This window comes from Bos javanicus, chromosome 10, assembly GCF_032452875.1.
Source record: "Bos javanicus breed banteng chromosome 10, ARS-OSU_banteng_1.0, whole genome shotgun sequence".
NCBI lineage: Eukaryota > Metazoa > Chordata > Mammalia > Artiodactyla > Bovidae > Bos > Bos javanicus.
The window spans coordinates 91706668-91722976 of record NC_083877.1 but is presented as its reverse complement, the minus strand read 5'-3'; the positions used below and the strand labels follow the sequence as shown (position 1 = coordinate 91722976).

Here is a 16309-nt window from a genome sequence, read left to right as displayed (position 1 = left end):
CCCAGCATCAGGGTTTTTTCAAATGAGTCAGTTCTTTGCATCAGCTGGCCAAAATATTGGAGCTTCAACTTCCTCATCAGTCTTTCCAGTGAACATTCAGGACTGATTTCTTTTAGGATTGACTGGTTGGATCTCCTTGCAGTTCAAGGGATTCTCAAGAGTCCTCTCCAACACCACAGTTCAAAGGCATCAATTCTTCAGCCCTCAACTTTCTTTATAGTCCAACTCTCACATCCATACATGACTACGGGAAAAGCATAGCTTTGACTATATGGATCTTGAACTTGCTGAGTGGTTGATAACTACAGGAGCTTGAGAAGAAAGAAGTCCTTGGAGCACTTTTCTCTAAAATCCTGTATTGCTAGTTTGGTTTCATTTCCTTGTGAAACTGTGAGTGATATCCAGAGTGTAGGAGTTAGACTGAATGATAGTATTAGTTGCTTGCGGGGTGTCAATTAGCCAAGAGGAATAGGCCGCCTAAAGGTTTCTACTGCCTGTGTGTCCGTGCTGTGCCAGATGCTGAGCAGACCTAGCTTGCCTCGTAGACCCTGAAAGGTTCATACAGTGAACGTCCAGCTTTGTTTACATGGCATTTATTTTATCACCATTGAAAGTGCTTGTTGACTCAGTCCATTTTTTTCGTTTAATATTGAACAAGCAATATTCTTTAAATTTATGATAAGCCAATATGTAGAAGGTTTTTATTGTATACATGAGTTATATTATTTGGATATTTATTTTTCCAGTTTTTTCCCCTATAGCCTTTCATAGGAATAAATGTATACTTTAGCATCCTGTAAGGAAAAGAAAAAGAGGAGAGAAACAAATTCTGTTGGTTTTCTAAAGACACTGTAAGTTTATAAACATTTTTCTGGAGATGAATGGTGCATTTTCTTCTTTTGAAAATTAAACAATGTTCCTTCCAGATGCATAATTTAAAAAACTCTAGTTGTTTGTTTCCTGTCCATGTTTTGTTTCAGAAATAGAAATGCATCAAAAGTGGCTGATTTTAAATAACTAAATGTTATTTGTTTCCAGGCATTGACTTAAGAGAAATATGTCATAATTACAAAATGGTCCTAAAGTTTAATGAATGTGTAAAATACCCTTTAGAGGCATTTTTGTTTTCAACTGTGAATATTAATTTCTAGGAATGTATCCTAACACCTTCTTGATTGTGCTACCAATGACTTTTGCATTGTTCAATATTCTCCTAGAAAAAAATTACTAAAAACCCTGAGGCAAGAAGTGAAGAGGAACTAAAAAGCCTCTTGATGAAAGTGAAAGACGAGAGTGAAAAAGTTGGCTTAAAGCTCAGCATTCAGAAAACGAAGATCTTGGCATCTGGTTCCATCAATTCATGGCAAATAGATGGGGAAACAGTGTCAGGTTTTATTTTGGGGGGCTCCAAAATCACTGCAGATGGTGATTGTAGCCATGAAATTAAAAGACGCTTACTCTTTGGAAGGAAGGTTATGACCAACCTAGATAGCATATTGAAAAGCAGAGACATTACTTTGCCAACAAAAGTCCGTCTAGTCAAGGCTATGGTTTTTCAAGTGGTCATGTATGGATGTGAGAGTTGGACTGTGAAGAAAGCTGAGCACCAAAGAATTGATGCTTTTGAACTGTGGTGTCGGAGAAGACTCTTGAGAGTCCCTTGGATTGCAAGGAGATCCAACCAGTCCATTCTGAAGGAGATCAGTCCTAGGTGTTCATTGGAAGGAATGATGCTAAAGCTGAAAGTCCAGTACTTTGGCTACCTCATGCAAAGAGTTGACTCATTGGAAAAGACTGATGCTGGGAGGGGTTGGGAGCAGGAGGAGAAGGGGTTGACAGAGGATGAGATGGCTGGATGGCATCACAGACTCAATGAACATGAGTTTGAGTAAACTCTGGGAGTTGGTGCTGGATAGGGAGGCCTGGCATGCTGCGATTCATGGGATTGCAGAGTCAGACACGACTGAGTGACTGAGCTGAACTGAACTGAAGAATAATTTCCTTAAATGGGGTTCAGAAATTAAGTTTGAATTTCCATTTTTGGACTTCTGTTTTATGCATAACTTTCCCAAGCCTGCCTAAGACCAGGTTATAGACTGGAAAGTCTCTCTCACTCAAGTTTTAACGTGCATCAAATCATCTATCAAGTTTTCTAATTATGCCATTACTTTTTTCAGTTATCCCAGGTGGCGCTAGAGGCAAAGAACCTGCTTGCCATTGCAGGAGACTTAAAAGACATGGGTTCGATCACTGGGTCAGGAAGATCCCCTGGAGGAGGAAATGGCATCCCACTCCAGTATTCTTGCCTGAAGAATCTCATAGACAGAGGAGCCTGGTGGGCTACAGTCCACGAGGTCACAGAGTTGGAGAGTACTGTAGCTCTTACTCTTACATACTATTAGTCATAATTTCTTCCCTCCTTTGAAAGAAAGATTGTAAAGCATTTTCTTACAGAGAGGAAGGAAGTGTCTATCTAACTAAAAAAATAGCATTTTGATTTTAATCTTCTAGAAGGAATGACAGTGTTCTTTTGCTTTCTAAATACATATAAAGAACTATCTTACTCTCTCACAGATAGACCTCATACTTAATGTACTGATGAGTACTTAACTCATCACAAGATCTTACTGGGTCTATCCTCAAGATTTATTCCGATTCACTTCTTACCACTGGCGGGCCGTTTACTTTTGTGACATCAGCTTACCTTGATTGTTATAATAACCTGCTAGTGATAAGGTGCTTGCCATCAGTGATTTTTACTAATTAATGTATTCCAAAAACAAACTTACTGAAACACGAGAAGTTATTTAAGTTTAGAGATTCTAGTTTTTTCTTAATTTTTTTTTTCACTGTATAGTTGGAAACTACTATGCTTGGCATACAGAAAATGCAGTTAAAAAGAAAAAGAAACACTAGTGGAATGATTGGAACATAAAAGGATATTTATGTTTCAGAAAGATTTATCGATTGACTGCTATGTGAGACATTCTTTTCTCTTTTTTTAAAAAATTTACTTTTCATTGAGGTAACATTAGTTTATAACATTATATAGATTTCATGTGTACAACATTCTACTTCTGTATACATTGCAGCATGGAAGTGAAAAGTGTTAGTCGCTCAATTGCATCTCAAGTCTTTGCAACCCCAAGGACTGTAGCCCGCCAGGCCCTTCTGTCCATGGCATTCTCCAGTCAAGAATCCTGGAGTGGGTTGCCGTTCCCTTCTCCAAGGGGTTGTCCCAACCCAGGGATTGAACCTGCATCTGTGTGTCTCCTGCATTGGCAGGTGGGTTCTTTCCCACTAATGCCATCTGGAAAGCCATATGGACATGTAAGTTGTTTCTATATCATGGCCGTTGTAAATAATGCTACGGGCAACTTTAGGGAAACATATATTTTCTCTGGCTAAATACCCAGAAGTGGGCTAGCTGGATCATATGGTAGTTCTATTCTTATTTTGGGGGGAACCTTCATACTGTTTTCCATAGTGGTTATATCCATTTGCATTTCCATCGTCAGTGTATGAGTGGTGCTGGGATTCTGAAATGAAGAGGAATCATCTTTGCCCTAGAGGAACTCACAGTTTGATGAGGAGACAGACATAGAAGGCACACAGAGTTAGTAGGTGCTGCAGCAGAAGCTTATGTAAAGTCCCAGAGGAACATACGGACAGATATGTATACGCTTAGTATTCCTACGAACCTGGGTCACCTTGTGTCATTCTAATATTAGGTGCCTGTTATTGGACTTTAATAGCAAGTAAAAAACTTAGTTTATGACTTTCCCTCATCCCCTGTCACTATTATTGGGCTCACATAGGTTGAGTTCATGCACTTTTTCAAACTGATCTGAACTATTGTTGCTTTATTCTGTTTTTATTTTTGTAATACCTATCCAGGTGTTTAATATATAGCCATAATTTAAGAAATCCACACTCATGTAAGATCTAACAAATATTTGAAAAAAGTAGTTACATGTGATCGCAATCAATGTGTTATTTATTTGTTGCTGTTTCGCCATACAGCTTGAAATGCAGGTTAGTAATTTTCTAGATTAAACTTTTTGCAAATTTCCTATAGAATCCATAGTAGATCCTTTTAGTCACTCGCAGTTTCTGCCCTGGTTGGCATTTCATATCGTATCCTAGCTTTCTTGCAGCTGAGTCAACGCTGTTGGCAGAAGTAATGGGAGCCTTCTTTAGAGAGTCAGATAAATGGCTTCCAGACAGACCCAATTTTTGTTCAGGATAGTTTCATAATTTGCCTTGTAATGCCAGTGTCCCGGATTTAAACCTTAGGCATAATAGTTATCTTGAGTTACAGAAATACTCTTTCTCAAAACTTTTTAGGTAATGTGTGCAGGTCTATAGTTTGAACACGCCATGCTTCTAGTAATCTTTAATTACATTGTATTAGCTTTAATTTTGGCCTTAAACTTTGATTTCTAAATTCTAACACTTACCCTCTCTCTCCACCACCCCCAATCATGTATTATAGATGGCCCTGGGGCTGAAATATTGTATGTTTATTCAGGTTACTTTTTAGTAAAGGAAAAACATTAGCTTTGTAAATTAATGATTTATTTAGTGGTGTGCCTGTGTTTTATTTGCTATAATGTTTCTCTTAAACTATATAAAAAAAATAAACTATGTGAAGAACTGTTTTCATTTTATGTAGTAACGGTATTAGAAATACAGTGATTTTTCTGGAACACTTAAAGTCATTGAAGGAATCTCATATGCTTTTACCAAGGAGATAAAATTTTGGATATGCTCTGGTTTTTACTGAAGTCATTCTCTTTTCCTTAAGATCATGTCTCTTTGTAATCTTTATAGCCTTTGGGAATGTGAATGCTCTAATTAGAGGAGCATTTCTTATCCTTTGAATTATAGGTTCAATGATTAAGCCAGTCAACAGTGTGTGTGTGTGGGGTGTGTGTATGTGCGTGATGACATTGTGAGTATTATGATTTTTGTTTCCTGTCGACGCAAATGTCAACAATGTAAGCCTTTCCTGTCTTTAAGTGGAAGCATCAGGAAACTTTTGCTGTCTTCACCATGGAACCATACCTTTAATGTGGTATTAGTTATACTTTTTAACTAAACTCTAGAGGAGATTATGTGTATACAAGGTACATCTCCAGCATAGAGGAGAGTGATAGCCTGTGAAAATTTAGGGTATTGTGCCTGCTTGGTGGTTTTCCCTCTTGTTGTGGTCTACCTCCCTTTTTTTGTGCCATTGTTTCATATGTTTTCATTTGTAGTGATAAGGCTCATTCAGAAATGTTTTTGAGTTATTCCTTCTACTTTATGACTACGTTAGTCCCCATATAACCTCCTGATAACTTTTTTGAGATTTTCACATTGGCTTTCTAAACTCCAGTTTTAAGAACTCAACCTTTTGTAGCGTGTGAATAGAGAGTACTAGTAAGGAAGTCAGGGGACTTAGTTTATGGTTTATTGGCTCTTTGACATTCGTCAGGTTTCTTTGACCTTTGCTTTCCTTATGCATAAAATTAAAGGTGGGTTTATTTCCTTTGTGGCTCAGCTGATAAAGAATCCACCTGCAATGCGGAAGACCTGGCTTCGATCCCTGGGTTGGGAAGATCCCCTGGAGAAGGGAATGGCTACCCATGCCAGTATTCTGGCCTAGAGAATTCCATGGACTCTGTAGTCCATGGGGTCACAAAGAGTTTGACACGACTTTCACTTTCACTTTTGTTTTCTAAGGTGGTTCTTCCTTAGATTCAGTCACGGTCTACTGATAGCCCTCTTCTTGGGTTGTATAGACTGTTACAGTCAGCTTCATCTAGCCCCCCTCCCCTACCCCCTGCAAAGACTCTCCTTATATTCCTAAGACCCACACATTTGTGTCCTTTCACAGTGAAACACTGAACTTGGACTATCTGTGTCTTCCATATCTTTAAATAGTCTCGGAAATACCTTGTTTTACTTTTGGTTCTCTAGAAATATGGTAGCTTTTGGTTCATGTTGTTGTAGAATTACTTCTCCCTCTAATTTCACTAGAAGTCCACAGAATAGCTATCAAAGTGCCTACATATTGCCATCTGCCTTTATTAACCCATGTGGCCCCAATGAGATGGTTGATTGAGTTAATGTCAACCAGTTTAACTTCTTCCCTTAGAATTAGCTGTATTTGCCCCAGTGGTGGGTTTCTGAGGTGGCACTAATGGTAAAGAATCCATGTGCTGATGCAGGAGACATAAGAGACATGGGGTTTGATCCCTGGGTCAGTAAGATCCCCTGGAGGATGGCATGGCAACCCACTCCAGTAATCTTGCCTGGAGAATCCCATGGACAGGAGCCAGCAGGCTACGTTCCATAAGGTCGTACAGAGTCAGACACGACGTAGCACACACGCGTACCACGTTGGTAGAGTTATTTCTGAAACATGAAACAGGCAAAAACGGCTAATTCTTTGGGTGCCACAGTTAGCGTTCAAATTGATATTCTCAAGGCAGAAGAACTGGGATAAAACAGAAGTGCTGAAATTTGTTGGCTCTCTGAGAATAGGTGGCTATTTATCTCATTTGCTCTGTCCCTGGCATTCAGAAGAGTGTATTGCCATAACAGGCGTTCCATAAAGATTTATAGAACTAGTGAAAAAATTAAATTACAGTTGCTTACGTACAGAGTGGAAGAGCTTATTTATTATAACTCTTAGATTTAGGGTCTTGAAGGACATGCAGAAAGGATGGAGAACCAGTATGGTGCAGCGTCTGAAACCTAATTAAAGAAAAGAACACAGACCTTTACCTGGACAGTAGAAGATTTAATAGGGGTGGAGGATTCACTTATCTGCTTTAGTTTTTGAGTATAGCACGTAGACTCAAGTGGAAAGGTTTTGCATTCATGTCAACTACTCTTTTCCTTGAAACCTGAGTTGGTCATGTAGGTAGGGGTTGCATGACCATCTGTCATAAATGTCACAGAAGGGGATCCTGAAAGAGCAGGTAGTTGAACCCACTTATTACAGGTTCGTGTGAGTTTGTAGCTCTGTGAGTTTTACTTCAAAGGGAGATTAGACATGGCATGCTGTCTTGCAGAGGATGGTGAAGTGGGTAATGAAATTTTCAGCCTTTGCTAAAGTGTTTGAACTTGTAGATTCTTTTTGACAGCATCAGCATTTCTTAAGACTATAAAAATCTGGAAATAGTTTTGTCTTCTTTTTAATGAGTCAAGTAACAGCACAGAAAAGTGACAGGGGAGAAAGGAAAGATGTCGATGAGGGAGAAGAGAAAAGAAAAATCAGTTAGAACGTTATTGTGAATCATGTGGATCTAAAGTATGAACGGTTGTTCCCTAAGTATGTCAGCCACCCTTGATAGAGTATTTTCTTTATTAACATCGCACCACAGGCCTGCGGCGAGAACAGTGCAGCCTGTTTGACTGGAGGGCTTTGTTTGTATAGAGGAAACATAGCACGCCTCAGTGGCCTTTGAGTATATAGATCTGCATGGTAATTGATGAAATGGCCTTTACAGTGTTGAGTTTGTCTTCAAAAATGTTTAAATCACTTATTTAGCAAAGTGGAGGAGTTTAAATATGGCTGTAAATATGTTTTGTGATCTCCTAAAATTATCAGTTTCTTAAGGGAGACAGATGCATGATGAAATAATTTTATTGTAGCTTAATACATTAAAAAAACTATGGTATACATAATGTACTATGGGAACCTTCTACATTGGGAGATCAGAAATGAAAGGAGACTGGGGTTTGAAGGAGAAACTTTGAAAGATAAGAAGCATAGGTGGGTAGGTGCATAACAATACAGAGGCAAGTATCCTCAACTAGGGACTTGGGAGTAAGGTTTATTTCTAGTAAAAAACTATGAAATAATCCATTATTGTCAGAGCCAGGCCATGGTGTTAATTTTTGTGAAAGTTTTGTAGATGAAGTTAGATTTAGCAGACTATCATCTGAAAAGATACCATATGCATCAGGAGGGAGAGTGTGGACAAAGGAGAAAGGGAGATGTGCTGAAACAGTCTCCATCCAAACTCTGCCCAAGAGAATGGAACACTCTTGTTACTATGATTTGAAAGCCCTGACATGTAGTTGGACATGCCAGGCTGCCATTAGCGTGATGCCATTTAAATGTTGTTTCATGAAACAGACTCCTCTGGTCAGATTTCCAGTTCATTAAGCAACATTCTGATTATAATTTGCCTTCCCAGCTAGATTGGTCTGCAGGGAGAAAACACGCTGGTTTACACTGATGTGAGCATTCTGATCCATATGGCTGTTACGGTTCTCACTGTAAACGAATGTAGTAAACTGAGTGATATTCTAGTCTGTCCGCTAGTCTCTTATGAGCTTAATGTGCTCTACTGCTGAAAGATGACTTGCATCAGAGGACCAGAAAGCAGTGAAACTCCAGCTCCTAAGTTTACAAAGTTGAGCTCCTGGCCAGGAAGATGTACTCATGAAGGTAAACGCCTTCTCAGGACTGCTAGCTCCATTTTGAAATAACACAATTTCAGAGTGAGTTGTTCAGATGAGATGTGGCTAGAGGAGACGCATGTAGGTGTTCTTGAGAAGCTCCAAATATGAGAGAGTGGAAAGGAGGGAGATGAGGTGGGAGAGAAGAGCAGAAGACAGGTTGTGAAATGATTGTTCTTTTGTAGGAAGGGTGTTTAATTCATTTTTTTTTAAAGTAAATTGAATTGCTAGGAAATTCATGTGTGATTATTCTGCTCAAATACCATTCTGTCTTTCATGATGAATTTTCATTGAAAAAGCCTTTTGTTATTTTAAATTCAAGTTGATTGGTTGACCATATAATCTTTCTGCTTATGTTGTGTTCACTAGGGTAGGTGAAGGTCATTAGGCTAGTATGTGATGACTGAAGGCATAACTAGCCAGCCATCATGACTTTTTGGTCTGTTGTTTATCCTTACAATTCTAGTAATTCTGTTCTTTTCCTCTAAACCTTGTGCAATACCACTTGAATGTCTCTAACGAATTTCTAATGAAATTGTGTAACCCTGATGATGGAGAGTTGTTTTGACTAGGGGGCGTCCCCAAGACTTGTAATCTCTTATAGGGTTCTTGAGAATCTCCTTTTCATGAACTATATTTACTTACTTGAAAAGTAGCTCTTTCTTAGCTCTATCAAATTTTCATGACTCAAAGCCTTTATGTAGCCTTTATGTATGACTGAGTTTGGAAACTTAGACCTTTTGAAATGGTGTTTTGATGAGATAAAGGTAGTAGTAACACTTTTTTTTCCCCTTGAAATGAAGAAACCCACTTACTTGACATTTTGCCTTTTCTAGTGTTTTACTAATATTTATTGAAAACTCAAATTGGTTTGTGGCATTGGCTCTCACCCTGATCCATTAATGGCCGTGTGTTATTAAAATGGTGAAGGGTTTTTAAAACTTCTTTTTTCTTTTGGTAGCAGAATTACTGTAGTGCTTTTTATCATGTATCTGCTCGCTATTTCACTCATTATTGTACTTCTGAATTCTCTGTTACTTGACATCAGTTAATGAGGAAGAATAATAAGTTATTTTGGTAAAGTCAAGGGACAAAGTCAGATCTGTTTTTTAATATGCTTCTTTGGGTTCATTGTACAGGTATGACATGTGTTTCTTGTCTTCACTTAATAATTAACCTCTGATTTTATTTCTTACCAATGCCTCTAGGAAAAACATATAACCAATGAAGAAGAACACCGTAGGAGGATGGAAGAGGCCAGATTGCAGCTCAAGGATCAACTTCTTTGTCTGGAGACCGAACAGGAATCCATCCTTGGAGTGATAGGAAAGGAAATTGATGCAGCTTGTAAAACGTTCTCCAGGGACTCAATGGACAAATTGAAAGTAATTACGAGTTGCTATGTGGCTTTCAGTTAGTTTCCTAATATATAATTATAATATGATTTAATGCATAGTTACCTAGTCATCACATTTTTATTCCAGAGAGTTATATGGAACAAAATAACATCTTACACTTTTTAGAATGAGCTATTTTATCTATTGCACAGTCATGGTGAAAGAAAGTATGCTGTTACTCCACTGAATTGCTTGTATCTCAGTCTGTAAAAGAAAATGTCTTACAAGAGAAAGCTTTCAAGTCAAGAAGCCTGGATTTTGAATTTTTTATTATCATAGGCCATTTTTATTGTTAGTATATTACTGGCTCACATCTATTGAGTGCCAGCTATATTACACATATTGTTGTAATTACAGTATATACATTCTCTCTCTATTCTGAAACCACCCTGTCCTTTAGATACTCACATTAAATCCGTTTTAGGCAAGAGAAAGCAAGACTTGGAGGGGATAAGTAACTTGCCCCTGGCCGTGTATCTGGTCTAAAGCTAGAATTAGGACTTCAAATATTGGGTGTCTAACTCTGGAGCTTAAACAAGTATCTACCATGCTATTTGCCTTCCCTGCTTAAACAAATTGCATTTTATTTAGTTTTCCTGTCTTTAAAATGGATTATTGCCACTAAATTTGTAGTCCTAGTGAAATAATAAATAAAAACAGAAGTAATCATGGATATTCTTAATTCCTTGAAGTAAGTACCTCCTTACACTCTAGGTCCTAGTACTGCTAAGTTATATACAAAGAGCATTGCAGTGCTTTGGTGTGGGATAACCACAGTACATTATAATTTAGCCCATGATTTCCCCCTGTAGTTATTTCATTTGATGATATAACAGCATTCAAATTATCATATTATGCATTAAGGTATTTTTTTTAACCTTTTCGAATATTTTGTCATTCATCTTTTTTCTCAAATAAAATATTCTTCCCTAAACTACTTTCCCCTCTTTTTTCCTGTTCTTTCTACCCATCTTTTTCTTTTTTTTTTTTCCTTAAATAATGTTTTCAAGAACATAAAATGATATTCTACACTTGTGCTTTAGGATTCAGCTTTAAAGGAAATATTTCAACTGGCAGAATTTGGGGAAGTTGATGGAATTTCTACAGTATATATTTTTGTATACATTTTTTTTTTTGTAAGTTCAGATGTCAATTTGAGAGGACTGTGAGCCAAATACGAGAAGTAATTGGCTTTAGGGGAAAACTCTTTCTGTCCTGTTATAACTCTCATTTATTCTGTTCCTTGTTTAATATTGCTTTATTTTTATTTAGAACTTGTTTACATATATTTAAACCCTTGAAATCATAATTTTATCTAGAAGATTCACAGATTAACTATCGAATATTTATTCTGTGTTTAAGAATTTATGTCAGAATGGCTTGTTTTCAGTCAAGTAGAGATATAAAAATAGAAACATTTGGATTACATTATATATAAACTTATTTATAGACTAAAACGGGTCAATTACAAGCTAAAGCATGGTGTGTATGTTGCACATTGCTTCAATATTTTATTTATAAGATTCAAATTATCTTTCCAACATACTATTGTGAAAAGTACCCTATTCTTTAATAGGCGTTCACGGATGTGGTGATAATGGGTCTTTATACCTCTTTACCTGGAGAAAGACTAATTCAAGTCCAAGTGATGGGTGGAAAGTTAATCTATGAGAATGGAAATTCTTTTAAAAGTTTTTTTAAGAATGCATTTTTTTTATTGTGGATCTTTTTCCATTAATAACTTTTGTTGTTTCATTCCTATAAAATAAAAAAAAAAGGAATACTCAAGAACATAACATTTGTTCTTACCTCACAGAAACCACCAAAGTGTTTATTAAAATTGATTTTTTGCTTTATAGTTCAGAGATGTAGGTGAGATTGGTGGTCTTTGTAAAATATTTTTAGAAATGAAGTAATTCCAATCATTCCTGGTCATTTGTTGATTTTTAAAATATTGCTGATGAAATTTTCAGCCATTTTATGTAGAAAGTGACTATTATGGAATGGACTGAATAAGAGATATGCAACAAAAAAGTCTGTGAAAAGTCTTTGGGAATGTTGGTATTATTTCTAATTATAGTTTCTTTTTTCAGCCACCATATTTATTATGTATTCCATATTAGTAAGTGCATGCAGTGTTTGAAAATCTGTTGTTAGACACTTATGGAACAATTAGAAAAGTGTCTGAATTAAAGGTACAATGTTTTCACAGACCAGTCTTTGGTAATTCTAGAGATTTTCCCCTGACACTTGGTCAGAGTATTCATTTCTTTGTAGAGCATGCAGAGGATATAGCCTTTGGATCAAGACAGATTCAAATTGCAACTCTCCAAATTGCTAATGTATGACCTTGGATGAGTTATGTAATCTCTATTCTCTCTAAGAATTCATGTCCTATTTATAAGTTAGGTTATTATGAAGATAAAAAAGATATGGAAGGTGTACATCATAGTGTGAGGTATGTACTAAGTGTATTGTATCTTGCACTTAGTAGTGCAAGAAAGCAGGATCAACTAATGATTTCTCTCATTATTATGCAGAGAGTTTTTTGTAATGTACTCATATTGCCAAGTATATGGCTTCTGTTTCTTTAATCTTTTTATGACAAATAACTGTTATCTTAATAGACTTTGTGCTCTTGTCATAATGGACTTTGAAGTGTATTTATTGATAATTACATCTTGGTACGCAGTTAGTAGTGAAGTGATAATGGTGTTCTGTATGCCTGATATTGTGCTAACACCCATTTTATTTAATTTATACCCTGGCCTCATGAGGTAGTTTACTCACTTTATAGATGATAACCTGCAGCTTAGAGAAAAATTAAGCCACATCATTTTATAAGTGATTAAGTGACTATTTTCTTAAATGTGAAACTATATATAAATTTATAAAGCACGTTGCAAAATATAATCATTGTTTTATCTCAAATTATTTTGGTCTTTAATCTTGAGTACTGTATATTAGGTCACTGAAGACTTGAGGTGATGACATAGGTCAATGAAAAAGAGTAATAAAGAACAACATAATCAATGATAAATGGATGGTTACAAATATTCAACACAGTAGAGAGGTCGAAAAGGAAAGAAAGCACTGTGAACTAGAGAGATTAAGAAAAATCTCATTGAAAAAGCAGGAAAGGCATGAGAATTGAGTGAGATCTAGATAATGAGAAAATGGACGATAGAAAGGTTATGTAAGACTACAGCACTCTTGTACGTGGCATGTGGTCAGCACTCGTTGTGCATTTATCATATGTCTAAATGAATTACCTAGTGCTATTCCTTAGGGGAGTGATGTGCACACACATCAAGAAGTGTAGAAGTATTTGAAGATAGGAACAGACATTGCATGCAGAGGGATAGGATATTTTTAAGCAGAACATTTCTAGGAAAAACTGACGCAAAAATTCCATGGGTAGCACAAAGTTCAAAGAAGGGAGGAATTGAGAAAATCTTTTGTGTTTAAAATTTTGAAGTCACTGACAAACTTTGAGTACACAGTAATAAGGCAGAACCAGCTGTTAATTTTATAAATGAGTTGGTGTGAAGGAACTCAGGGCATCTAGTGTAGACAACCTATTTATTGTAGAATTGTGTTACCATCATGAATTACAAAGTGATGTTGGTGTGAAGTTATATCGATTAGGTTCTGTCAGTTTTATAAAACCATTCATGAGACAAAATAGCCCTCATAGTATAAAATTGAAGAAGGAAAAATGAGACAAAGAATTAAGTTTTATGTAATTACATCCAACTCATTGTGAAATACATTATCTGGAACAAGACTGAGGAAAAGACACAAAAATGAAGTAAACTGATGTAAGTGAGGCTGTTTGCCATGCGGAACTCCATGGATCAGCCTCAGAGATTCAGCAGTAGTAGCACTTGAGAGTTGATTCATATGTGTATATGTGAGCTAAATATTTAGTGTCAATACATACATTCATACACAGATATATATATACATGCTTAAATAAATAGGCATTAAATAAATAATGGTTTGTAACTGGTTTTATACTTGCTGTGAACTTTATTTTTAAAGCCTTAGGTTTAGAGACTAAACTTTTGGATATAATGGTGTACAATCTTCATTTATGTAAATTCATTTCAGGGGGGTACCTACTTCTAATAGATGACTTTTCTTTTTTTTTTTAGGTTTTTTCATCTAGTCCTGATATTAATTATGACCCACATCGCTGGTTAGCAGAGAGCAAGGTAATTAATCTTGGAATCCTAAAGCTTTCATCATGTTTATGACCTTCAAGGCATCCTATTTGTCCTAGTCATGTATTTTGACATGTAACTGAACATAGGAAAGCCTTAATACTTCATTACTGGGAAAGATATCATGGTAATGCATTCATGAAACTGCCATGTTCTTTTAGTTTAATATTTAAAAATTAGCTTAAATATACAGGCATGGAATGAGAGAATAAATGAGAAAGTAAAACTGTTGAAATATTGAAATTTGATTGTCAGACAAATTCCACTACCTTTTCCTTGGGAGAGAAAGCTGAGGTGCACAAAAGTCAGGGAAGCTGTAACCAGTCCTCATTTACGTGTATATATACTTAAATTCTGGTTCTGGAGTGTTAGCTCAAAGCTGCCAAATATCTCTGTGGCTCAAGCAAACCCTTCACCTCTCTGGGTGTGTTGTTTTCTCATTTACAAAATGGGAGGAGTAAACTGTGTTCTGAAGATAACTTGGTTGTTTCACGATTCTTTGACATCATGATTTAAATGTAATGGAAGGTAACAAAAAATAGTGTTGAACAATTTGTTAATTTTAACAAAAAGATTCTCCTACACTGTGGGATAGTTTTCAGCTGTCTTCATATATCAGGTCAACCTGGAAATTCATTAATTTAAATATATGGAACATTGTCATCTTATAAGATGTAGATATCTGTTTATGAAATTATCAATGCTTAAAGCACTTGCATTCCTTTTTAGAATAGTTTTTTTCTGCTTTAAGTTACTAAAATCTTCCATCCTGTTTAAATTCTATATGAAAACCAACTGTACTATAAACCTCACCAATTGTATTCCAACTTAGGATTTTTTTGCATGAAAAAACCTTTAAGTTTTTACAATATCCTTATTTAAAAATATGAGCAAAATGAGGTTTTCATTAAGATACGTGACTTTCTCGGCTTCTATGGTGGTTCAGATGGTAAAGAATCTTCCTGCAGTGTGGGAGATGTGGGTTCCATCCCTGGGTCGGGAAGATCCCTAGAGGAGGAAATGGCAACCCATTCCAGTATTCTCCCTGGAGAATCCCATGGACAGAAGAGCCTGGTGGGCTACAGTCTGTGGGGTTTCAAAGGGTCAAACACGACTGAGTGACACTTTTACTTCTTTTTTGATGTAAAGAAGGGGAGAATGGATTACATGCCATGTCAGATTCACAGTGAACGTTCTTACCATTATGCATATCAGTATCAGTTAGTCTCTCAGTCACGTCCGACTCTTTGTGAACCTACAGACTATAGCCCACCAGGCTCCTCTGTCCGTGGAACTCTTCAGGCAAGAGCACTGGAGTAGGTTGCCATTTCCTTCTCCAGGGCTTCTTCCCAACCCAGGGATCGAACCCAAGTCTCCTGCATTGCAGGAAGATTCTTTACCATCTGAGCCATAGGGGAAGCCCACGATTATGTGTATTAACATTTAAATATAGCCAATCTTGTTCATTTAGCCAAGATTTATTGGTCATGTATTTTTTGTGTACAGACATTGGGGATATGTGTTAGAAAGCCATGGAAGTTAATATGGAAAATGGAATTGTAAACAAATTTTAGATATCCTTGAAATCCTTAATGTGAGTTCTATTGTTATAGAGATAGGTAAACATTGACCTGAGGATACAGAAGAAGGAAGAACTGTGGTGTTTGTGTTGGGAGAATGGAAGGGTGTGATGCTGCCAGCATGTCAGAGAAGGCTTCTGCAAAAATACGTTTCAACTCAGTCGTACAAAACATATGTAGAAGTTCTCCAGTGGGCTAAGTATAACAGTGGCAAAAAGATGAATATTTGAGTCAACAGGGATACAGCCCTGAGATTTGTGAGTAAGGTACAGGTGGGAGGTGGTACGAGAGTTTACTTTAGAAACCAGATAGTCATTAGAGCAGCTTCTTTTTTAAAAAAAATTCTTAATAAGAAATTAACAGTACTGTGATTGAACATTGAAATTTACTTGACCCTATAAAATTTTCTCTCATACTTTCAATACAGTAATCCTGTGTGTGCCTCACCATTTTTATAGAAGCCAATCCTGACTTGTATTTATGCTGCTGGCATAGAAATTTTAGAATATACATGTTTTGCTGTCTCAGAATTTTTTAGCTAGAAGTTTGCTGTGCAATAATAAAGCATTTCTCTCTCTCTTTTTTTTCTTTTCCCAACTCTACAATTCTGACAACAAGAGCAATGTACTTGGAATTTCCTTTCAAG

At 36.5% G+C, this 16309-nt stretch overlaps 1 protein-coding gene across 11 annotated transcripts in view; it reads left to right on the top strand.

Annotated features, from left to right (window-relative positions):
* Positions 1-16309, top strand: part of CEP128 (centrosomal protein 128) — a 475959-nt gene that overhangs the window by 189254 nt on the left and 270396 nt on the right. For all 11 annotated transcript variants that reach the window (XM_061429611.1, XM_061429609.1, XM_061429607.1 and 8 more), the window contains 2 exons: positions 9669-9845; positions 14015-14074. In XM_061429611.1, coding sequence (XP_061285595.1) covers positions 9669-9845; positions 14015-14074 — 237 coding nt within the window. The remainder of the gene's footprint in view (positions 1-9668; positions 9846-14014; positions 14075-16309) is intronic.